At 35.5% G+C, this 26,230-nt stretch overlaps 1 protein-coding gene across 3 annotated transcripts in view; it reads right to left on the bottom strand.

Moving 5' to 3' along the window:
• The window catches only part of Afg1l (AFG1 like ATPase), a 198,995-nt gene that overhangs the window by 110,478 nt on the left and 62,287 nt on the right, over positions 1-26,230 (bottom strand). For all 3 annotated transcript variants that reach the window (XM_048784887.1, XM_015499929.2, XM_048784924.1), the window contains 4 exons: positions 21,223-21,274; positions 11,724-11,825; positions 9,739-9,869; positions 943-1,042 (listed from right to left, as the gene is read on the bottom strand). In XM_048784887.1, coding sequence (XP_048640844.1) covers positions 943-1,042; positions 9,739-9,869; positions 11,724-11,825; positions 21,223-21,274 — 385 coding nt within the window. The remainder of the gene's footprint in view (positions 1-942; positions 1,043-9,738; positions 9,870-11,723; positions 11,826-21,222; positions 21,275-26,230) is intronic.

Raw genomic sequence — 26,230 nt, 5'->3', positions numbered from 1 at the left:
GTCTATCCTCATAAAGTTTATGCATCCTGGAAGGGGACAGGCAATAAACCAAAAATATAATAAATAAATTATAAAATTGGTCCCTAATGCCACAGGAAAAATACAAAGCCAGATAAGAGGAAGCAGTATCAGGGAAAAAAGGACTTTTAGATTCAAATAGGGAGAGAAGTCCAGAGAGCACTGGCAAAGTAAATTTTGAGCAGAAACTTGAAGGAGGTAAGATATCAGCCTAGCAGATATCTGGGGGAAGAACATTCCAGGTAGAAAAGATATTAATGCTAAGTCTCTCACATAATATTAGTTTTTATTCCTTAGACCTTTAACTGATCATATGATGGGCTGAAAGAGACAAGATTTTTAAACTTGTTTGTGTCTAATTATTGCATATATTTTATCTTGAATATTTTCCTAATAAGGTACAAATGCCTTTTAAGAAATAATAAATTGGGCTGGGGGTATAGTTCAATGGTAGAGCACTTGCCTAGAATGCTACAGGCCCCATTGGGGCCCAGCACTGCACACACACAAGAAAAACAGTAAACACAGAAATGAAGTATTAAAAACTACTCATACAATCAAACTTCACCTTTTTCTAAAATTCATTTAGGATTTTCAACTTTCATTTCACTGAGTTTATTTTATGGCCCAGAAAAAGCAGTTAGAAAGGTTTGTATTTTTTTATACGTACATATGACATATATAATAGGAAAAAAATAAGTCTATCTTACATGAGAGGTCACCCAGATTTAGCTTGCTTAGAATACAAACATTTTTCAAATATAAATACAGACTGATTTTTCAGATTAAGCCAATTATAAAACTAATGATAAGCACTGTCATCAAATTTATTAACAAAATAAAATTAGTACAAAATTATGGATTTTTAAAAGCTTGTTAGTTTCTACATAATTGGATGAGACTAGCATAATTTTTTTTTTTTACCTTCCGGTGGTCTGTTAGATGTTGCCACAACAACGACCCCATTTTTGAACAGATTTTCAAAAAGCTGTTTCAAAATCATGGCATCAGCAATGTCAGTGACCTATGGACAACAACACATTTGTTTTATTTTAATTTCACTTCTGCTCTAACAAATTTGCTAATGGTTCATTTTTTTAAGATGGAAGTGAATTCCAAGAAAAAAATTCTAATTATCATCATGAGGAAAAAAGTAGATAATTAAAAGCATGAAAGATTATATAACAGTCTTTTAAACTTGACTCTTCCTTCTTTGCAAGCCTATCATTTCAACACAAATTATCAAATGGTTCTATGTTAACGTCTTTTATAGAACTACAGGTGGAAAGCATGGATAATTGTCCTTAAACATTTAGGAAGTCTATTTAATTAGAACACGACCAACACCCCCCTCCTGCTGCCACTCACCCTACCCCCCAAAAAAGGAGAGAAAGAGTGAAAAAAGAGAAAAATAATAATAAAATGCCCAGGCTGTGATTTCTAATACCTTTCTGGCAAAGGTCCCTGGAAAGGTGACTTTAAATGGTCATGTGACTTTAGAAATAAGGACAAGTAGCCAGTGAGACATAATCAACTGCTGTTGAAAATAGAATGATATGACATAGATACTATTGTGCAATTGTTGCACAAAACAATTCAACAGATGGCCCATCACAAAAATAAGCAATTTCATTGTTCTTTTTAAGTGCCTTCTATTACTGTCCATGAATAATCAAAAGGCACTGCAGTCACTTCCAGCACAGCCAGCCTCTGCTAACCTTCGCAAACACAAATATTCCTTCTACCAAAAAAAGCCCTTTCTAGAAAACGGTTAATACAGTGCTTTAAAAATATGACTCCTGACAAAACTAGAAATGTATAATGCAGATAAAACTATCCTATCTAAGCTAGGTTACAAAGAAATATAACTACTGTTTTTTTCTAAAATTATTTTTTAAATTCACAATTAAAAAGTTAGCTTAATGATAACTTTTTTAAACGGCTTTTAAAATTCACAAAGACATATAACAATTAAAAAGGAAAGATGAATTTAAAAACAAATGTATAATGAAGGCAAATATTAATCACTGCAACTTCCCCTAAGTATATAACTTGTGTTTTAGATCCTCAGTGTAAAAATGTTTTGATCTTTCTTTAATAGCACATTATTATTCAATAGTCTCAATAAAACTTGCTTTATATATACTCACTAAATATATTACAATACTATTTTAAAACCCTGTTAGGGGACATAGAAGCTAGTGGAATTCTTTCAATTTGATCAACTAAATACTAAAAGTTACCAACTAAACAGTTGCAACACAACTAGTATCAACCTGGGTTGTACAGGTCTACATTACCTTTCTCTTTATTGTTGATAACTTATTCAAAAGTTTAGTAATTTCTTTCCCACCTGAACTAAACCAAACAAAACCATGACTGTGAGATGCACAAAAAATTTTTTCTGGGGCTGGGGCTGGGGCTGGGGCTGGGGCTCAGCAGTAGCACACTTGCCTGGCATACGTGAGGCATTGGGTTCAATTCTCAGCACCGCATATAAATAAATAAAATAAAGGTCTATCAACAACTAAAGAAAATATTTTAAAAAATTCTGTCTCAGGCTATATAGTGAAAACATATTACTAAAATACTGAAGAGTTCTTAAATTTAAAAGACTTCAGGAACTTCAAAAAAGTGATTTAAACAAAAAGGAAAATGGGACTGATATTATTTAATTTGGAGCTTAGGATCATTGTCAAATTTTGCTCCCTCAAAAACACAGAGAAGGTTCTTTTCAAATGCTTAAACACCAGTGGCATTGCTGATGAGAGGAGAGAACAAGCTTGCAAATTTTAGTAGCAACTGCACTTTTAAAATTGGATTCCCAGTACATTCATTTAAAAAAAAAATCAATTGATGGTTACTCAATTTTAGAGAATAAAAACAGTCATTTAACTACACCGCAGTTTTAGAAAAAAATTAAAAGGAGTCTTTGTGCCCCAAGATTCAGAAAAGTGAAAGGACATTTAGCTTATAACACAGTGCAAAGGTTTAAGCTGAAAATTGAAAAAAGCAAATAGTAGAAAGCTGTGATCAAGTTATACTTTGTTGTTTTTATATTGCTGGATGTCTTTGCCCTGTCTGAGTAAATAAACTTGGAGAAGCTATGACTAATTAATAAGGCAGGAGTCACTTGGTGTAGCTGAGTGCCAATGTATACTCTTTTGATCTGTCCCTGCACTTGTTCAGCTTTGCTGGGGAACAGTAATTTTACAGTATAAGTGAACAGAAGACAATTGGCCCCACATTCTTGGAGAGCTGGCATTTTCAGCACCCAGCATTTCATTACCACCAGGAACAAAAGAGAAGGCTACAGATTACCAATAAGGGTAGTCTGCTAATAGAGAGTGGAGACATTTCATTAGCATTAAAGAGAAGAGATTTTTTTATGACCTAGAGTTGCTTTCCATTATGACTCACTTAAGTAAAAAAGAAAAAAAAAAAAAAAACTAATGCTTAATTTACATGTGTAAGTGCTTGAGTCTCAGTCATCCACTGATTGGTACAGTGCCATGTAATGAGTGACAAACATAAGCATGCATTATCAGTAATTAGTATTAGCACAAAAATAAGCACTATTTTTATTAGCAGTTTTTAATAGCTTTCCTGCTTTATAAAATAGTTAAAACTATTTTTTAAATGATATTGATAGCTTATAGAGGAGAATTTTGCATGTATTCTTCTCATCAGAATTTTTTTGGACCATATTAGTAAAACATCTATTCGGTTTTCCTAAAAAGAAACACAAAGACATAATTTAAAAAAAAAAATCAGTTTCCCTCAATATTCTGATACCTTCGAAATTATAAATGGTTTAACAAGTAACATAAATAGTCAAAGAGGACATAATAAAGATCCTAAAGAAAACTTTGAGCACAAGCTATTAGTTTATTTCTGCAACTAAAACACATAAAAAACAACTCTGTAGACACATTTCTCAACCGAAGAATAGTGCATGTCATACCACAGGCAAAACTGAAACACCACACTTAGCAAAGACGATGAAACTAATGAAGAATACATTCAGCAAATGCAATCCAAATGCAAACCAAAACATGATCTTAAAAATTCCTTAAATTAAAGAGCACAAGGATATATATCCTTGTTTTTAAGCTGCAGTAATTCTCATTCCTCTCCCTAGTAAAATAAGTATTATATTAATTAACTCACATAAGGCTAATAATAATTGGCTAAAAATCAAGACCACTAATATGATTCCATTTTAAATGTAAAATGGTGATTATAGACATACTGTTGACAAGAATAAAGCACCTAAAAAATCTTTTCTAATATATCAGCAAGTATTGTACTAGGTTTAATAGGCTTAAGGATAATTTTTAGGTTCTATCATTAGAAAATCTACCAAAATCCCACTCAGTCTATATATTTAAAGACATAATCTAAGATTTTTTAATACAAAGGAAAAATATAACTAATACTAGTAAGAGTACTAATGCTGGATTTAAACAATTGGTTACCAGGTATGTGACCATGGTCAAATTAACCTCTCGAACCCTCAATTTCATTTCCTCATCAAAATAATGAAAGCAATAATAATACCTACCTTATAAAATTGTAATCAGACACATATTAAACTTTCAAGAAATATTAACTATTACCTATTATCATTACCTATATAGTATGTATGCTGATAAAATTTTATATTAATTATGTCCAGTTGTATAGAATGTTAGCTGTAATGAAATAACACATAGCACAGGACAGTAATTAGTAGGCACATAGAAAGCACTCACTAAACACTAGCTAATATTTAGAATACATTATTGAATATATATATATTATAGAATATGTATAGAATATACATAGAATAATAGGGGTTGGGGTGTAGCTCAGTAGTAGAGCATGTACCTGGCATGCATGAGGTCCTGGGTTCAATCTCTCCAGCACCACACACATTAAAAAAAATAGAGAGAATATACGTAATAGATGAAATGTACATTCCAATAAATAAATGGGAAATACCTCAAACAGTTCATGAAAGATTAATTTAACTAGTTATTAAACTACCTAAATGAATATAAATTAAAACAATGAATTATCATTTTTTATCTACTATGTTAGATAAAAATGTTCAGATAATTCAGAATGTTGACAGGAAAAATGTAGGTTAAATTTGTAGCATATCTTGGGTTCTGTAAATGCTGATTTTGCTTGATAAACACTATAATATGCAAGGGGAATGGGACTTAATATTAATTAACTCACATAAGGCTATTACTTCAATAGTTATTATTTGGTCCTAGGATTCATTTATTAGAATCTATTCCTTCATTCACAGGTACTATTCTAGACACTTAAGATACATCAGTTAATAAAATAAAGATCCATACATTCAAGTTTCTACTCTGTAGAAGAATAGAGATAAACAATAAACATAATAAGCAAATTATGTGTTAGAAGGTGATAAGTGTCATGGGAGAAAAGGAGGGTAAGGAGCTTCAGAAGTGCAGAGGTGGGTAAAGGGGCTCTACCACTGCACTACATCCCCAGCCCTTTTTATATTTTATTTTGAGACATGGGTCTTGCTAAGCTGCTCAGGCTCACCTTGAACTTGGCGATCCTCTTGCCTCAGTCTCCTGAATACCTGGGATAAGGGCGTGCACCACTGCACTTGGCACAAACTTCAATTTTAAATAGGGTTTTAGCATAAGCTTTATTATTCAGGTGCCTTGGCCTACACCTGTAATCCCAGTGGCTCAGGAGGCTGAGACAGAAGATTGCAAGTTCAAAGACAGCCTCAGCAATTTAACAAGGCCCTAAGCAATTTTTTTGGTGGAGGTATTGGAGATTAAACTCAGGGTCACTCAACCACTGAGCCACATCCCCAACCCCATTTTGTATTCTATTTAGAGACAGAATCTCACTGAGTTGTTTAGAGCCTTACTTTTGCTGAGGCTGGCTTTCAACTCATGATCCTCCTGCTTCAGCCTCCTGAGCCACTGGGATTACAGGTATGCGCCACTGTGCCTGGCTGGCCCTAAGCAACTTAATGAGACCCTATCTCTAAGTAAAATATAAAAAGAGTCAGGATATGGCTCAGTAGTTAAGCACTCCTGGGTTCAATCCCTGTACCAAAAAAAAAAAAAAAAAAATAGGTCTCATTAAGAAGAAGATAACTAAGCAAAGATGTGAAGAAGTGATGTAGCTATTCTTACCAGCTATGTGGGAGTATAACGGGATAAAACAAAGGTTGCTGGCTGGGCATTAGAATACCACACACAAACAGCTCAAGCCGGTGGCCAGAGGTTCACTGCAAGTATTTCTCCTATCTAGAAAACTGGGCTAAGCTGAGCATGGGCGGGACCTGTAGTCCCAGCTATATGGGAGGTTGAGGAGGGAGGATTACTTGAGCCCAATAGTTCAGGACCAGCCTGGGCAGCATAGGAAGACTCCATATCTCCCCGCGCCCAAAAAAAAAGAGTGGGTTTCCCAAACCCAACTCCTTGCTTTATATGACCATTCAGACTTTTGCTCTCAAACTTAAAAACAACCCCCATTTCACTCCCCTATATACTTCTAGTTGCCATGTTCACTCTCACTTGCCCCCTCCTCCCCCACCTCTTGGTTCTTCATGGTACCCTCTCTGACCAGGATATAGAAGTAATAAATCTTTTAACTTATTTGCTATTGTTATGGCACACTGAATATGCACCTTGCACCCTGAAGAACCAGGAGTTACCCCAAGCTAGATTTTTCCCTGAAACAACAGGGAGAAGAACACAAGGTCAAGCTTCTAGCATCACAGCCATGGCCAGGCATACAAAATTCAAGTTTGGAATTATATAGGAGATTAAAAAAACAAAAAAACCAAGCTATCAGCATTTTTCATTCTAGGATATCAAGGTCAATCGTGCTCAAGGGAGGATCTCCCATGTGGTCAATTCTAACGCACTAGAATGCTACACTAAATTGGGGATTGAATAGAAGGAATCAATTTGTATTTAGTCTTGTTTTGTTATCTCTGCATATTTTGTCTCCAGCCCTTCTGGGAAAAAAGTGTTTGATATAACATCCAACTATTAACTGTGGTTCCCACCTATGAAGAAAATAGGACTGGGAACAATAGGGAGCAATGAGTAGGGCTGAACATATGGAAGATAAGGTCAGAGAAAAAAATAGCATTTGAGCTAGAGAAATGACACTAACATATTCCCCGCTTAGAGTATAAGCCCTTCCGAGTATAAGCCCTTGCCTGTTCTGTTAACTTGCAGCCAAAAGCGTGCCTCATCTTTGCTATTCTTGGGCTTAGTTCACAGAGATTTCCCTATATTCTGTAAAAGATAGTATAAACATTGGTAAGAAGTATGGTAAGGAAATGTCACCCTTATTAATATAAAATCTGTTGCATCAGAAATAGAGGGAGCTTTGCCGGGTGCAGTAGACATGCCTGTAATCCCAGCAGCTCAGGAGGCTGAGGTAGGAGGATCGTGAGCTCAAAGCCAGCCTCAGCAAAAGCAAGGTACTAAGCAACTCAGTGAGACCCTGTCTCTAAAGAGAATACAAAATAGGGCTGGGGATGTGGCTCAGTGGTTGAATGCCCCTGAATTCAATTCTGGTACAAAAAAAAAAAAGAAAAGAAAGAAAGAAAAATATGGGGAGCTCTGCAGAGTCCGCAGTTGTCAAGGCAGCACTAGCCTCTTTCCCTTAAGATCTGACTTGGGCTTTAGTTCTCCTGATGCAACAGATTTTATATTAAGGAAGATGACATTTCCTCACAATACTTCTTACCAATGTTTATACTATCTTTTACAGATCAGAGGGAAATCCCTGTGACATAGAAATAGGAGCAAAATACAAGTGAAGAATTCAGTTCTCATCAAAATTCTGTTTGCAAGAAATAGGCACATGAGAACCAGCTAAAGGCATAAGAGGCTCCCAGGTGGGGACAGCACTAATGGCACCTCATGGGAACTAGAGCAGAGGACAGGGTTAGGATTGGAGATGCTCTGGAGAGCTCTGCAGCTGTCCAGGCAGCACTAGTCTCCTTCCCTTAATGTGATTCAGTTTCTTTCTATGTCTCTTTGTTCCTGTCTCATTACTAAACAGGAACTTCCCTATGTGCCAATTAGCTCAAATTTATGAAAAAGAAGATATAACTGGACCATTCCCCAGGCCACACGACAGAAGTCCAAGGTTGCTGACAAGCTTATGGACAATGAATAGATCAGATGTCCAGGCCTAGTCCATTTAGCTATGGGACAGACAGAGTCTGGTGATATGGAATAAGGTTCTTTAAGGTAACCTGGATGAAAGAGTAAACAAGTGAAAGAATATCAAGCCAAGTCTGGATGGCATAGGCAAAACAGACACCTCCATAACCTCTGCTTTCTCTCTGCTAGCAAGCAACATTTTAAGGGCCTGTCTCCCATGGATCTCCCTCATACTTAATATGTAATTGAAAAACCCTTTATCTTACCTGTACTGCTATGGAAAACTGGGCCCATTTGGAACATTACTATCCTGATAGTTACTTTTGATTCCTTTGTCCCAGAAATAAATCACCCTTTTGAAATCTGAACGCACTGGAGAACACCCAGGGCAAGGGTAAGTTTTTGTTAGGACTTCATTATCAGGGAGGCATTATGACTTTAGGGAAACTCTAGGAACTTTTACCTTCATGAGCTCCTTCCTCAATAAAAATATAAGTGTATATATAATTTATGTTAGTATAAAAACAAATAGAATACAGATATAGACACACAAAGCCTGGCTCATTACTGCATATTCACTTATTTCTTCAAATTTTAAAATAAATCAAATCAACTTTCATTAGTTCCTAAAAGAATCATGGTACCTAATGGGTAAAGTGGCCCTGCTTGTTCTCTATCTTCTTCAGGATCATGGGCTTTTGCATATCCAAAGTTTTATAGTTCCCTAACTCCTTAGTCTTGCCTTTCAAAGTCCTTCATGCCATAGAAACATGCAAATCATTTCTCTGAATATTTTGAAATTCTCATGGTTTTAGTTAAAGTTAATGATGCTTTCATGAGACCTAGGAAATTCCAGTGCCTTTAGATTCCTCACCTCTATGTAGGGAAAATAATAACTAGTTTATAGAATTCAGTGAAATAAAAATGCAGAAACACATTTAAAACCATGAATCATTTTAGTAAAATTGGGTATATTTTTTTGTTGGTACCCGGGATTGAACCCAGAGACACTCTACTACTGAGCCACATCCCCAACACTTTTTATTCTTTATTTAGAGACAGGGTTTTTACATTGCTGAGACTGGCTTTGAACTTGAGATCCTCCTACTTCAGCCTCCAGAGCCACTAGGATTACAGGCATGTGCCATCAAATCAGGCTCAAAATACTTTTTAAATAAATTAATTTAAAATTAAAAATTAGGGGTTTAGGATGTAGCTCAGTGGTAGAGCAGCACTTCCCTAGCATGCATGAGGCCCTGGGATCAATCCCTAGAACTGAAAAAAAAAGTAGATGTGCACGTGCAGGTAGAAAGAAAAAGGAAGAGAGGAAAAGAGAAGGTGGGAGAGGGAGTGGGGCGGGATAAGAATGAATCTTTTCTCATGGGCTACAGAGAAGCAGATGCCATAGAGAAGCAAGTGAAGCAAATAAGTCAGACTTGTCCTGTGTGGACCATGGTGTACCAACCCCCAAATAAGACAGTAAAACCCCCAAATAAGACAGAAAAGAGAATATGTACCATTCTCCATTTATGAAAAATTTCTACTTTACCTGAAATTCATCAAAACACAAGAGACAGGCTTCATGACTGATTTCTTCAGCTATGGGAGCGATTGGGTCATACGATTTAGTCATGAATCCTGGTTTCCTTTTTGGCAAATTCTTTTTAAGGCGGTGTATTCCTTAAATGGATAAAATAAAATACAGACCAAATATTACATTAATAGTACACTGTGAACAATTATCACATTTTTAAATCACTAGATAAAACTATTTGGGGGTACCGAGGATTGCATTTAGGGGCACTTGGCCACTGAGCCACATCACATCCCTAGCTCTATTTTGTATTTTACTTAGAGACAGGGTCTCACTAAGTTGCTTAGAGCCTCGCTGTTGCTGAGGCTGCTGGGATTATAGGCGTGCACCACTGTGCCTGGCTATGAAACTTTAATGTGGAATAAATTAAATTTAAAAAACATAAATCAAATTTTTTTTGGTGGTACTAGGGATGCTTTATGACTAAGCTAAATTCCCTGCACTTTTCATTTTTTATTTTGAGACAGGATTTTCCTAAATTGCCCAGGCTAGCCTCCAACTTACAGTCCCCTCTTGCCTCAGCCTTCCAAGTCACTGGGATTATAGACATGCACCACCATGTCTGGCAGATCAAATTTGATTATTAAGATTGGTTGCATTGGGGCTTAGTTTGTGGCTCAGTGGTAGAGCGCTTGCCTAGGACATCTGAGGCACTGGGTTCAATCCTCAGCACCACATAAAAATAAATAAATAAATAAATAAATAAATAAAGGTATTATGTCCACCTACAACTTATATATACATATACACATATTAATATATATTTTCTTTAAAAAAAAATTGGTTGCATTTTCTCCACCCCAAAATAAATTGTTGAAAGATTATTATAGCCTTAAAGTAGTAAGAAAATTTCAAGGTCATTCCATCTCCATTCTTTAATCATTCAGAGATGACAAAATGATAGGTAACCAAATGGATCAACAAATTGATCTCAATCCTGAGGATTTCAGTGATGGAGGCTGTGATCCTACCCAAGGAGTATAAGTTATATCTAGCAAATCTAATCAGAATACTCCCTTGTCTCTGACCTAAGGCACTAACATGAGTCCCACTTCATTAATCGCACCATACTAAGTGCTAAAAGAATTAGAGAGGGCTGGGGTTGTGGCTCAGCAGTAGAGCACTCGCCTAGCACGTGTGAGGCCCTGGGTTCTAAAAATACAAACTGAATGCCTCTTGCTGAGATAACACAGAGTAAAGGAACTCATCAAAATAGTAATAATAATAATAACTTCTTGAAACAGGTGTGTTGAAACATTTTTTTAATCAATGTTTAGTAGAAACAGAAAATGTCTGATCTTCATTTATTAACCTTTGTTCTCTAACTGGAAAATACTGAATTCACTTTAAGAACCAACTCCACTCAGGCTTAAAGAAGAATGAAATATGCCATTTGCCAGTAAATGGATGGAGCTGAAGAATAAATATCATGCTAAGTGAAATAAGCCAATTCCAAAAAACCAAAGGCTAAATGTTTTCTCTGATATGCAGATGCTAATTCCAATAAGGAGGGGGCAGTTAGAGTAGAATAGAAGTACTTTGGATTAGTTAAAGGGGAATGAAGGGAAGAGAGAGAGGGAATGGGAGTAGGAAAGATAGTAGAATGAATCGCACATTACTATCCTACGTGCCTATATGATTACATGTCCAATGTAATTCTACTTGATGTACAACCAGAAGAATGAGAAGTTATACTCCATATATGTATAATATGTCAAAATATAGTCTACTATCATGTATAACTAACTAGAAAAAAAATTTAATATTTTTTTTAAAAAGCCAACTCCAGATTCAGTACTGTTTCAATATAGCACACACAAAAAAAATGAAACCAAATAAAACCTTGCTTCAGGCAAATATCTAATTTTTTAAGAGTGTTATTCACTTAAGAAAACTATTGTTAGAGTATGCCCACTGAAAAATCACTCGGCTTGACTTACTTTTGTGCACATCTAACATGAAACCATGAAAATGGACCCGTTTTTTCCTCTTCATTTCCACATAAGCATAAAACATGTCCATCACCATTGTTTTTCCTGTACCTTCAAAATAAAAAAAAAAAAAATCTTTTTAAAGAATACTATTAAAACAGTATGTGCTGATTGCTGTAATGATTGTTCATTAGGTTTGAGATAATGAAGCCACACTCCTACTGGAAAGCTGAAGACTGTGTTACTTTTATAGAGGGGGCTGTTCACTTTATATGCTAAACTAGCCAAGGGAAAAAATGTAGATAATACTTTTTTCAATTATAATCTTGCTTTTAGGAAATATAACATTTAGTCAACACTTCAGGGGCAATTTTCCCTAGAGAACTATGTTCATAACCTGGCAAGATTAACAGATTAATCTTCAGTCTTCTCTTTCAAAAGACATTAGTACAAATAAAATAATTAATTAATTATTGTATTATTACTATGTATAAGGAACTTTTCCAGACACTGGGGGAAAATTCAGAAACAAAAAAAAAGAAAAATTAAGAGGAGAAAGGTGAAAAAGAAAGATCAGTACCCAACACAAATATTGAAAATAAATAACAGAGATAGATTAGAGCTAAAGAATAGTCAATTACAATACTTCCCTCTTTAAAAAACTGGGAATTTCAAAATGAGGCCTACTTAAGAAATTCCGATAGTCAATCCTTATAATTAAATTATCTCATTTTCAACACTGAAACTTTTCATCACTACAATTGTATTAGAAATAGAATAGTCATCAGTCTGAGCACTTGTGAACACAAGCATGCACAAAAAGCCTTATTCCCTCACAGAAAACCCAGTGCTCTGGGGACAGTGGCAGTGTCCAAATTCATATTCTAGCACCCCTCAGAAGGCCAGGTCAAAATGTGCTAGCTCTATGTCTCATCCTACCTGCTTCCTGTACCCCACAGTACCCAGGCTCTCCTATTAGGAGCTGCAATTACCAAAAAATCAAAAACAGCTCAGGAAGGAAGAAGATCTGACTCTCATCCTTTGGGTGTTTCCTCTGTTCCACAAGATGATTCTCAGCACATGCCATCTCAGTGCCAGAATATTTTTTTTATATGAAAATACAATTCCCAAATGAATTTTTAGTAAAGAGGCCACTTAGATTGAAAAGTAATTTTTTGCGAAAATATTCAATACAGCATCTCTTAATGGAAAGAATGGCAGCAGATTTTTAATCATTACATTTACCAAGGAGTAATAACTTTCAAGTTCTGCTGCATTCAGCATAGAATACTTCTAGATCCAGAAAAATATTTATGAATTATCTAGCCAAAAGTGTGAATAATATATACATTTGAACTTAACATTTGTGCTTTTTAAAACAACGGGCTTTATATACAATAAGGCCATTATGTAAAGTTTCTGGAGATAAAAGCAAAAGAAGAAATTAGAGGGAGCTAGGAATGTAGCTCAGTGATAGAACACATACTTAGCAAACAAAAGGCCCTGGGTTCAAACCTCAGAACCACCACCCACTCCCCAAAAAGGGGAAAAAGTCATAAAGGGAGAGATTGATTGACTAGGCTACATGAATTTTGACCTCTTGAATTTCAAAAATCACCATAAGTAAAATTAGTGTTCTTTTATTCATTTAATCAATATACTTTTACTGAATGCCTGTAATGTGTAAGATACTGTTTTAAGTGCTTTATGATAGTGAACAAAATTAACAAAACCTACCACTCTGTAGAACCTGAGATTTTAATATATATAAAGATGCAGATATCTTTATTTATATAGACCTTATTACATTTATATATTTAATATATATAATATATATGCATATATATGTGTATATATATACATATATATATATTATCTTATCTTAGAAACTACAATGGACTTTATGTTCTTTTCTTGTCCCTTTTTTCCCCCTCTCCCTGTCTGTTCTAAATCGATTCTTTCTGAGACTGCCCCTTTGGTGACAGTGTCAATCACAGGGTGGATCCACTGAAATACCCATCACCCTTTGCACTGTATGGATGGCACAATTGTGGGCATGTGACTCTTTTAACTCAGCATTCATTAGGGGATTAGTATAGATTCTGAGAATGAGAGTTGTTTTTCTTCCTTTCAAGAAAGCAATCTAGGGCTGGGGTTTGGCTCAGTGGTAGAGCACTTGCCTAGTACATGTTGGGTTTCTCAGCACCACATATTAAAAAAAAAAGGTCCATTGACAACTAAAAAAAACTTAAAAAGAAAGAAAGCAATCTATAAAATACCAGAAGACATCTTTCCTACAACATCAAAATCATACCTATAATCTCAGGAGCTGGGGAAACTGAGGCAGGAGGATCATGAATTCAAAGCCAGCCTCAGCAAAAATGAGGCGCTAAGCAACTCAGTGAGACCTTGTCTCTAAATAAAATACAAAATAGGGCTGGGGATGTGGCTCAGTGGCTGAGTGCCCCTGAGTTCAATCCCCAGTACTGCCCCCCAAAAAAAGAATATAATCAACACTAAGGGAAAAAAAGACAGAAAGAGAATGAAGAAAGGGAATGAATTTGAACAAATCAAACTGGCATATAAGTAACCCTCTAAAATCTAACACACATTAAAGAAGAAAACTAAATCCACATCCTCATCAAGTTAATATTTACAATATCAAGTATATAATAAAAAATGAGACAAAGTATTCTTTAGGCTGAAGAAAAAGTGATACCAGATGGAAAGTAAGCACTACAAAGAAATGAAGAATGCAAGAAATGATAAATACATGGGTAAATATTTGTTTTATCATTTTTACATTTCTTTAGACAGTAATTAGCTATTTAAATAACATTAACAATGTATTATAGATTTAGTAATCCACATAGAAGTATAGTCTATGATAATAGCATAAATGTTATTTAATTGGTGAGAGAAATAAAAGAATACTGTTATAAAGCTCTAGATAGCATAACTTGGAGAAAGGATACAATATAATTAAAGTGCATATTTTAAACTTTACAGAAACCAACAAAAGAATCAAGCAATAAAAATATGAATAATAAAGATATAAAAAACAAGCAAATCATGTAAGTAACGCAGAAAATTTTTTTAAAAAATTAAACTGAGAACAAAAAAGGTAGAAAAAACATACAAATGGAAGAAGGTAGCCTTAAATTCTACTATGCTGATAAGTTCAAGTGGGCCAAATAATTCAATAAAAAGGCTAACATTGATGGGCAAAAAAAAATTATTTATATAATCTCTATAAGACACTCATACAGATAAGTTAAAAGCGATAAAATGAAAAGAAATCTGGGCACAGTAGCACACACCTGTAATCCCAGATAGGATCAAAAGTTCAAGGCCAGCCTGGGCAACTTAGCAAAACCTTCTCTGAAAAAAAAAAATAAAAATAAAAATAAAAAGGTCTAGGGTTATAGCTAATGGTGGAATACCCTGGGTACCAAAATAAAATACAATAAATGCTCATATTAGCAAATAAGATTTTTAAATCAATCATTTAAGTTTCTACCTTAGGAAGTTAAAAAAGACAGCAAATAAATCCCAAAGTAGTATCACAGTTATTAGGGAGGCTGAGGCAGGAGGATCACAATTTTGAGGCCAGCCTGGCAACTAAGCAATCTCCTGTTTCAAAATGGAGTTAAGGGTATAGCTCAGGCTTGCCTAGCTTGCTGGGCTTGCATAAGGCTCTGGGTTTAATCCCAAATACAAGTAGAGAGAAGAAAAACAAAAAAGGAGTAATAAAAAACAGAAATTGGTGGCTGGGGTGTGTCAGCAGGAAAGCACTTGCCTCCCGCGTGTGACGCACTAGGTTTGAGCCTCAGCACCACATAAAAGTAAATAAACAAAATAAAGATACTGCATCCATGTACAACTAAAAAATATTTTTTAAAAAAGCAGAAATCAATATACTAAAAACAAAACAATAGAGAAATCAACAAAACCAAAACCTGATCCTTTGAAAACATCAAAAATAATTGGCAAAACCCTCGCTGAACTACCCAAGAAAAAAAGACCTGAAACACAAATTTAACAGTATCAAGAATGAAAGACAGTATCACTATAGTTCCTAAAGATGTTAAGCATAATAAGAAAGTATTATAAATAATTTTCTGTCAATAAATTCAACTTAGATAAAGGAGTAAATTTCTTTAAAGACATAAAATGGCAAAACTGGAATAAAAGATAGAAAATCTAATTAACTTCACATTTATTAAAGCAATTAAATTTATGATTAATAATTTTATCACAAAAAAATACTCCAGACTCAAATGGCTTCACTAGTGAAAACTATCAAATATGTTAAAATTAAATAATGCCAATCTTACACAAACCTTCCAAAAATAGAGGAAGAAACACTTCCCTGTTCATTTCATGAGACCAACAATATACAAAAAGGATAGTACACCATTATCAAATGAGATTTATGTCAGAAATGTAAGAATGGCTTAACCTTAAGGGCTGGGGATGTGGCTCAAGCGGTAGCGCACTCGCCTGGCATGCGTGCAGCCCGGGTTCAATCCTCAGCACCACATACAAAGATGTTGTGTCCACGGAAAAATAAAAAATAAATATTAAAAAATTCTCTCTCTGTCTCTGTCTCTCTCTCTCTCTCTCTCTTAAAAAAATGACTTAACCTTAAAAATCAGTGTCATTCATCATATTAAGAGAATAAAGGAGAAAACCCTTTCTGATGTTACCATCACAACATTTGAAAAATATTTAACAAACTTAGCACACATTTGGGATAAAAACTCTGCAAACTAGAAGAAGCAGACTTCCCCACCTGACAAAGGATAAATATAAAAGAACAGTCATTGAAAAGATACCCTACATTACTAATCATTAATGTAAAGCAAATCAAAACATCAACAAGATACCATTTAACATACATTGGAATAACTATTATCAAAAAATAAAAAGTTGGTGAGAAAATATAAAATATTTATATAAAATATAAAAATTGGAATCCTAGCCAGGTATGGTAGTGCTTGCCTGTTATCCTAGCAACTCTGGGGGCTGAGGCAGGAAGATCTCAAATTCAAAGCCAGAAAGCCAGCCTCAGCAACTTAGCAAGGCCCTAAGAAACTTAGCAAGACCCTGCTTCAAAATTTAAAAAATTAAAATGGGCTAGGGATGTGGCTCAGTGGCTAAGCACCCCTGGGTTCAATTTCCAGTACAAAAAAAAAGGGAATCCTGGGCCTTGCTTGAGGGAATGATGATGGTGTTGCTGCTGTGGAAAACAGAATGGCAGTTACTCATAATATTAAACCCAATATGCACATGGGATTCAAACAAATACTTATGCATTAATGTTCATAGCATAAGTCACAATAGCCAAAAGATGAAACAATCCAAAATATCCTAATAATGGACAAATGAATGAGCAAAATGTAGTATATTCATAAAATAAGAGTGTCATTCAGCCTTAAAAGGAAAATTCTGATGTATGCTATAACATAGATGAATCTTGAAGAATGTTTGTTAAGTAAAATAAACCAGGCACAAAATGACAAATAGAAAATAGCATGACTGCTCTTATACAAGGAACCTAGAGTGGTCACTCAAAGACAAAAGTAAAATGTTGATTTCCAGGATCTAGATGGTAGGGGAAAATTAAAGGTAGACTTAGGGTAATTGTTCAATGGATACATCAAAGTTTTCAGTGAAACCCGGTTAGAAGATCTCCTTAAAATGCACATGATCTGCAGAGTTAACCTATTAATCCAATGGTACCCATTAACCTATTAATTCAATGGTACCCATTTGGCAAGCAGTTTAGACTAGTTTAGATTAAAATAGTTTAGAAGTGGGTCAGACTTTTTGCTAGAAGGCTGGGATAATTAAGTTCAATTACATTAGTGTAGTAGAGGAGAAAGCTGTGACCTAAAGAAGAGCCATGAGAAGTGTCCACACCTGCAGTAGTGAGATATGCATACACCAGCATAAAGTGATAGATACTAAAGTCACTAGACCCTGGCTTTTCAAACTGCCACTACACCAAAATTGCTTTGTCGTGAAATAGAAAAGAAAATATCCAAATGCATCATATTTCTTCTGTGAAATAATCTTTTCAGAAACAAGTATATATATACATTCATCATACAGTAGGTCAGAATGTATAAAATATATTTCTTACTGTGGGTCATGTTCAAAAATGTTTCAAGGTCATTGCACCAGTTTGTAGGCTTCTTTTGTTTTATTTATTTATTTGTTTGTTTGTTTATTTGTTTGATAGGATCTCACTAAACTGCAGTCTCTCCAAATTGCTGAGGTTGACCTTCAAAACTTGTGATCCTTCTGCCTCACCTGTGTCTCCGCCCCCTGCAGTTTCTAAGCTCTTTAAGTGAGCAAAGTCTAGACCTTCTTTTATTCGCCATTACAATTCCAGAAGCAACACACGGCCTGGCACAAGGCAAATGCTCAATAACATTTGTCAAGAGATGGGCAGAACATGGTCAAGAGACCATCTAGAATGGGGAGGAAACCAACACTAAATTTCACCTATTTAACAATTTTGGTTTGGTCTATACAGAATCCTAAATAAAGCCTTAGGCTTTTCTCTACAGAAGATTCTTTCTAGGGGATTAATTTGTAAAACCTGAAACTAAATTGAAACATCCAAGTCCTTAATCGGGAAGCCAAAAATGACTACTCGAGCGCACCCCCTAGCGGTCCCTTTTTACAACCATTCCCCCTGCAGAAGTAGCAGGAAGTGGTGTGCCTTCCATCACCACCTCCAGGCACGGAAGGACTATGCTTCCCTACTCCTAACCTTAAAAATCTTTCAACTGGTGAAATTGAGAGCCCAGTATCAATGTCAAACAGGGAAGTCTAAACAAAAAGAGAGAAAAAAATAGACTAAAAACCAAAGTGTACTTTGATTCTAGTCTAATATACCAGAGAAATTGTTAACCTGTGATCACTGCTGTAGTCTGCCAGTCAAGCCCTGAAGCCATGGGAAAAAAAAAAAAAAAAAAGCTGTCGAACAACAATGAAGCGGCTCAGTTCTACAACAGAAACTTTCAGCTTCAGTATGAGATGGGGTGAACATTCTATTAATGAAAATATTTCTTTTCAAGACTGAACCATGTTAATCCCTCCAATTTATACATCAACTCTGCAGAAGTTCCCCGAATTCAGGGTCCACCTGACTCAATCATCTGGACCCATCTAAGAGAAGAGAGTAGAGTGAAGTGGGCATGACAGAGCACAAACCCAGTACAAGAATGAGGGGTTGGAAGTGGGTGCTGGGAAGCAAATATCTTCTTTCCCATTAAGTCTCCTTAGAGTTTAGTACCTGTTTCCCAAGTCCAAAAAAGGCAAAATTTAAAAAATAAGAGCTTGTGATGGCATTCTGAGACTATTCTCTCTCAACCAGAAAGCCCTTAAAATGAAAACTTGACTTTTTTATAACCTACATTGTATATATTCTAAACTGATTTTAGCCACCAAAATGTTCATCTCACTTCCTATTTCAGAACTACTTTCTCTTCTCTCTATATTCTAAACCTCTACCCAAACATTGCCATTCATCCAGCCTACTTTGTGAACACCCTATGATATTACATCTTTTCTAACTTTTTCAAGAATTCATATGAATTACTTGTGCTGTATTACTCTTCAATTCATTAGAATATGGCTGTATTTTCCAAAATAAAATCCAACAATTTTTATGAGATTTTTTTAAATAAGTCCTTTTACAGAAGTGAAAGCAGTTGTTATTTTACTAACCATCTCCACTTACAATTAAGTGATTAAGGTAATGGGAGAAACAAAGATGTTGATTTTCACAATGACTGAAACAAGAAGATGAAGGTAGAGGAAGTAAAATATTCTCAGGAAGCTAAAATGAGAGTTAACAACAGAATGAGATTTGATAGAGGGACCCAAATATATAGGTACATAAAACTGACTAATCATTTGGTTATAAATAAAATGTATAAGTACATGTGAGGGCCTGGCATATAGCTTGGGGTAGAGGGCTTGCCTAGTATATATGAGGTGCTGGGTTCAACCCCCAGCACACACACACAAAAAAATTAAGTACACATAAATCTCAAAAATTCCAACTAGCCAATGAACTAAGAAAAAAGAATAGAGCTTTCTTACATAATAGAATAAAGCAGAATAGAATTTGAGCTCCTTTAATATTTTTTAAATCTGTAACATTTAAGAACTTGAATTTTATAAATGCAAAATGGGTGTGTAAAGGTAATCCAAATAAGACAAAAAAGAAGTTTTATTTTTAATACACTGTAACTATTTATTTATTCACTGTAACTATTTTTTTTTCTTGTTCTAAATGTTTTACTAAGAAAATAACCCCTGCCAGCATTCCCTCATAACACAAATATATTATGGCTCTAAGGGGAGCCTGGAGAGTGTTTATTAATCTAGGTCCAAAACTGAGCTCCTCCCATGTAAATTTGAGTGGTAAATGTGAAATAAAAGAAATAACTGACAAGTTAGAAGGCAATAGAACTAAGAGAAGTGGGAGCCACCTTCCTGACATCAGTGGATGTGGGAAACCAGGGAGAGGTTTAGGGCTACAAGAAAAGATTCATTTGAAAGAGATGGAAACCAGGGAATAAAGAATTTCAGCAAGAATGAGGTCAAGGAAGACCTCAGGAACAAGACATGAACTAAGTAGGAAAATCTAGAAAGTGACCACTCAGAATGTTTCCACCAGGGCTGGGGATGTGGCTCAAGTGGTAGCGCGCTTGCCTGGCATGTGTGCAGCCCGGGTTCGATCCTCAGCACCACATACAAACAAAAGATGTTGTGTCCTCGAAAAACTTTTAAAAAATAAATAAATATTAAAAAAAAAAGAATGTTTCCATCAAAATGTGAGTCTGTGCCCAAGGGATAGTACTAGGAGACCAAGGAAATGTTATCACTCATGCATTAAGAGTATCTACCAACTAAATTAAAGATAATTGCCTGGTGCATTGGCACACACTAATAGTCTCAGCACTTGGGAGGTGGAGGCAGGAAGATAGTTTGAGCCCAGGAGTTCAAGGCCAGCCTGGGCAATATAATGAGACTCCCCACCTCAAAACAAAAGATAATAATAACTAAGTTATTAATCTAAGGGCTTAGAGAATAAATAGAAATATGAGTGGAAATTAAATAGAAAATAACAGTTTATTTTTTTAAAAGAATTAAACTGAGTCAAGCAGCACTGTGTAATAGATCTTAATTTATCTAATAAACTATCCACAGATGATTTCCTTCCCTGAGAATTACTCACTTTATGCATTATATAATTTTTGCATCCTAACATAGTCTAATACTGACTTAAACTATAGCCAAATTCAGAGAGAAGAAAGGGTGAAAGCTGAGTCACCTGCCCTCTTCCCCCTTCTCCCTCCCTTGCTTCACCCCCTCATCTTGTTCCTTGCTGGTAGTGGATTAAGGGATGGAAATTAAAGTTATCCCTGAACAAAACCTGTAAAACTTTCCAACTGGCCCACCCAAAACTTATTTTAACACTTACCAACATCTCCATAAACATACAGGCCCTTTGGAGGTTTGCTCCTTGAAAAAAGCTGCAAATTAAAAACAAATTATAAATCTCCATCATGAATATAACTTAGTATAGTAATACATATAGTATTCCTAATTGTGTCATATACAGGACATAGAAAGGCTAATATACACAACAAATAGGGGAAAAATGATGCAAAAGTCTGGGAGGCCATATATTATTCAGCCTTAAAAAGGAAGGAAATTCTGGGCTGGGGTTGTATGTAGCTCAGTGGTTGAGTGCTTGCCTCCCATGCATTGAGGCACTGGGTTCAATCCTCAGCACCACATAAAAAAAAATAAATAAAATAAATATATTTTTTTTAAAAAAGGAAGGAAATTCTTTTTTTCTTTTTTTGGTAACAGGCATTGAACCCAGGAGCACCTACCATTGAGCCACATCCCCTGCCTCTTTGTTTTGTATTTTATTGTGAGACAGAGTCTCACTAAATTGCTTAGTGTCTCTCTGAATTGCAGAGGCTGGCTTTGAACTTTCTATCCTCCTGTCTCAACCTTCAATCTTCTGGGAATACAGACCTACAATACTGTACTGGCCTGGAAGGAAATTCTGTTACAGGATATATTGTGGATAAACCTTGAGGACATTGCATTAGATAAAATAAGTCAGTCACAAACAAATATTGTATGACTCTACTTATATGAAGTACTTGGAACAGCCAAAAATTAGAGACAGAAAGTAGAAAAAGGGGCTGTACAGTGAGGCATAATTCCAGGAGGTTGCTGTAACTCAGGAGGTTGAGGCAGAAGGACTGCAAGTTGAAGGATAGCTTGGGCAATTTACTGAGACCCTAATTCAAAATAAAAAATAGGCAGAGAGTGGTGGCACAGGCCATTGGTTAAGGGCCCCTGGGTTCAATTCCTGGTACCTGAAAAAAAAAAAAAAAAGCCAGGCACAGTGGCACAGGCCTGTAATCCCAGTGGCTCAGGAGGCAAGACAGCCTTGGCAATCTAGTGAGGCCCTAAGCAACTCAGTGAGACCCTGTCTCTAAATAAAATATAAAAATGGGCTGGGGATGTGGCTCGGTAGTTGAATGTCCCTGGGCTCAATCCCCAGTACCAAAGGAAAAAAAAAAAGTAGGAAAAGTGGTGGACAGGAACTGCAAGGAGAGGAAAACAGGGAATCTTGTTGAATAGATATAGAATTTCATTTGTGGAAGGTAAAAAGATGGGTAGTGGTGATAGGTGTAGAACATTATGAATGTATTTAATGCCACTGAACAGTATACGTAAAAATAGTTAAGATACTAAGCCTTGCGTGTATTTTACCACAATTTAAAAATTTGGGGGAGGGGAAGATTGTGAAGCCCCACTGAGGATTCAGTGCAAAAGGCAACAGGCAAAGCAGCCCAAAGTAAGGGCTCCCAAGACACATGACTTGAACTTACATCCCCTCTACAACTTACCCACCATGTAATCGTCCCCTTGTCTCCCAGATTAGCTTCCCAAACAATAGCAGTCAGGCACATTCTCAGCAAGTAAGGGAACAGGAGAAATTTTTTTCTGGAGAAAGTGAATAATCTCCAGAAAAAGACCCAAAGGCACTTAGGTGTGGACCTGGATCCCTACCAGATCACCTAACAGTAAAGAATAGTCAAACTTTCTCCTAATCAGCTTGCTAGTACCTGAAAAAACTAAAATGAATTGACAAATTTTTTAAATTAAAAAAAAATCAACAGCCACAAATCAACAGATTTTTTTTTTTTTTTTTACTTTAAGGACTGAAGATGTAACTCAGTGGTAGAGCACTTGCCTAGCATGTGTGAGGCCTCAGTTCCATCCCCAATTCAAAAAAAAAATAAAAATAAAAAAAGATAGCATTGAAAAAAACTTTCAAGATAAAAAGAAAAAGACCAAAGCAAATGTACTGAGGGAAAAAATTCAGAAGAAACAGAAGCATGCTGAGAGCAAAAGTAAACTTCAAAAATATAGGTGTAACATAAAAATGGCCAGCAGGCGTATGAAAATGTGCCCAACATGTTTAATAATTGGGGAAATGCAAATTAAAGCCATGATGAAGTATCTCATACCTCTTAGGATGACTTGTATTAAAAAGACAAAAGATAAATGTTGGTTAGAGTGTGGAGAAAAGGGAACTCTTGCACACTGTGGGTGGGAATGTACATTGATAACAGTATGAAGGTTAAATTAAAATTCAAACTATTATAACACCTACAACTATTCTGGAAACATGCCAAAGAAAACAAGTCACCCCCTCATAAAGATATCTGCATCCCTATGTCTACTGCAGCATTATTTACAAGATCCAAAAAACAGAAATAACCCACGTGTCCATCCACAGATAAATGGATAAACAGATTTTTTGTGACATACACATACAATGGAATATTATTCAGCCTTTTTTTTTTAGTTGTAGTTAGACACAATACCTTTATTTTATTTAATTTTATGTGGTTCTAGGGATCAAACCCAGCACCTTGCGCTTGCTAGGTGAGCGCTCTACCATGAGCCACAGCCCCGGCCCCTTACTCAACCTTTTAAAAAAGGATCCTAGCCCAGCATGGTAGCCCACACCTGTAATCCCAGTGACTCAGGAGGCTTTGACAAGAGGATCACAAAATTCAAGGCCAGCCTCAGAAATTTAGCAAGACCCTCAGCAACTTTGCAAGATCCTGTCTCAAAATAAAAGTAAAAAAGGGCTGGGGAATGTAGTTCTAATTAGCACCAGAGAAGTCAATAATCTGGCCAAAAAAAAAAATCTCAAAAGCTAGATGTCAGAAACCAGTCCATAATGCTTTTGGTTTTGTTTTATAATCTATGGTTTCAGGCCAATTTGCTTCAGAAACCTCTCCCTAAATCCATAAGGCTCCTTCTAGACTTCATCCTTGTTTAGGCCAGGCAAAAAGATCTTGGTGTTGGTTCTGCCACCTGGATGGTTTCCCTGTGTTTCGCTGCATGTTAACTCTCCCATCTATTCTTACATCTCAACTGAAAACAGATTTCCACTCCTGCCAAAACCTCTTAATTTTTCTTTCTTTCTTTTTTATATGAGCATTATTGTGCACTGGTTATTCTATTTTCAACTTGCCAGAAAAAGCATTTATGCTTTTAAACAATTTTAGAACAACTTCAAATTGGACAACTTGCATAAAACCTAATAATCTCTGAACATATTCTTTGTACTAGAAATCTTTTGAAAGCAACATTCTGTATTAGGTAACTGGGAACGTCATGGCAATTCATAATTCTTTGAAATACATTTTGCAGGAACCGTTGAAGGAATGGTTTTACTCTAGTACTGTTCACATGATATAATTAATATACTTTGAATAAAGGAAGTTTAGGCAAAAAAAAAGTGAAGGGTGAGTAAAGATGGCAAAGTGAAAAAATCAGTGCTGGTTTAAAAAAAAAAAAAAAGAGTAGAACCCATGATCCTATCTTCTCTTTTTCCCACTCAATAATTCAATATATTTTAGAAAGGGTACTTTGCAGGCTGGGGTTGTGGCTCAGCAGTAGAGCACTCGCCCAGCACGCCTGAGGCCGTGGGTTCGATCCTCAGCACCACATAAAAATAAATAAACAAAATAAAGGTATTGTGTCCAACTAAAAAATAAATATTAAAAAAGAAAGGGTACTTTGATAATATTCTATCTTACATGCAGAATTTATGTTATATTTATTTTATAGGAATATTTAGAAAATGACAGACTCTGCCATCTAGCACCAAAGAAGATCCTCAGATCACAGTAACTTAATATGACATGAATATTATTTAAGATGCATATTTTGCCTGTAATTCTAATTACTTAGATACCCAAGACAAGAAAATCGCAAATTTGAGGCCAGCCTTGGCAACTTAAAGAGACTCTATGTCAAAATTAAAAAAACAAAAAACCTTTAAAAGGGCTGGGGCTGTAGAACAGAATGTCTATAAGGGCATGTAGAAATGTTTAAAAGGGCTAGCTCAATGGTAGAGCACTTGCCTAATGAGTGAGGCCCTGGGTTCAAACCCCAGTAACATGTACGCATGCATACACACAAGCACACAATGCAGATTCTAACCTAAATAAATTGATGAACAAAATGGATAGCCTTCTGAATACTTACTTTAAAAAAAAGTGGATACTTTTCTACCAATAAATGTTAAACACAGTCTATCTAAATGACATTATGTATAGTAGTAACCCTGGCTTACTCTCAGTGAACATGTTAACTAATAAATTAGAAAACAATAATAACTAATAAATATAGAAAAATTATAGCAATATGCCCTAAAGAAAGCTATTTAAAACTTATAAATTGTTTATTTCTATAATTTCCCTTTCAATATTTTCAGACTTTGGTTGACCCCAGATAAATGAAACCATGGATAAGTGGAGACTATTGTACTCTTAAGACCTTTCATTTGGGGAGGCAAGCTAATTTTCTCCTAATAAATTTTCAGTCTTCCAACAATTATTGAAAGTATTTTAAGGGATTTTAAAACCTGTATGTTAAGGGAAAACTCAGAGGATCAAATAGAGAACAGCAACACTATTTAGAAGGCTGTAAAATGAGTGCTAAAGAAGCTCTTAAATTCTTTTTTTCACTTGTTCTAATCAGTTGTACATGACAGTAGAATGCATTTTGACATATCATACATAAATGGAGTATAATTTCTCATTCTTCTGGTTGTACATGAGTTTAAATTCTTTATTAGTGGTAGTAATTTCAAGGAGAGGCAGGTTCACACAGGAACCCACATCGTTTGCATGCTCCTACTTTACATTTTCTCACAACCTACCCTCATTTTTTAGTTTCATTAAATCTCCTTTTTTATTGTTTTTATAATCTTTTAATTCTTATAATTTAATCCTGTGTCTCAGAAATCAAGTAACTATACCACTGACTATGAACTCCACCTTTGCATTGTTCCTCAGCTCTGATTATTCTCCAGCTGCTCCTCTCCCCCAGATGTCTTCTCTATTCTGTACCCCAGGAGGCTAACACTGATGGCTGGT

The sequence above is a fragment of the Marmota marmota genome, unplaced genomic scaffold (genome assembly GCF_001458135.2).
Source record: "Marmota marmota marmota unplaced genomic scaffold, marMar, whole genome shotgun sequence".
Lineage (NCBI taxonomy): Eukaryota > Metazoa > Chordata > Mammalia > Rodentia > Sciuridae > Marmota > Marmota marmota.
Note: the sequence above shows the minus strand (reverse complement) of the source record. Positions and strands in the feature narration are given on the sequence as shown.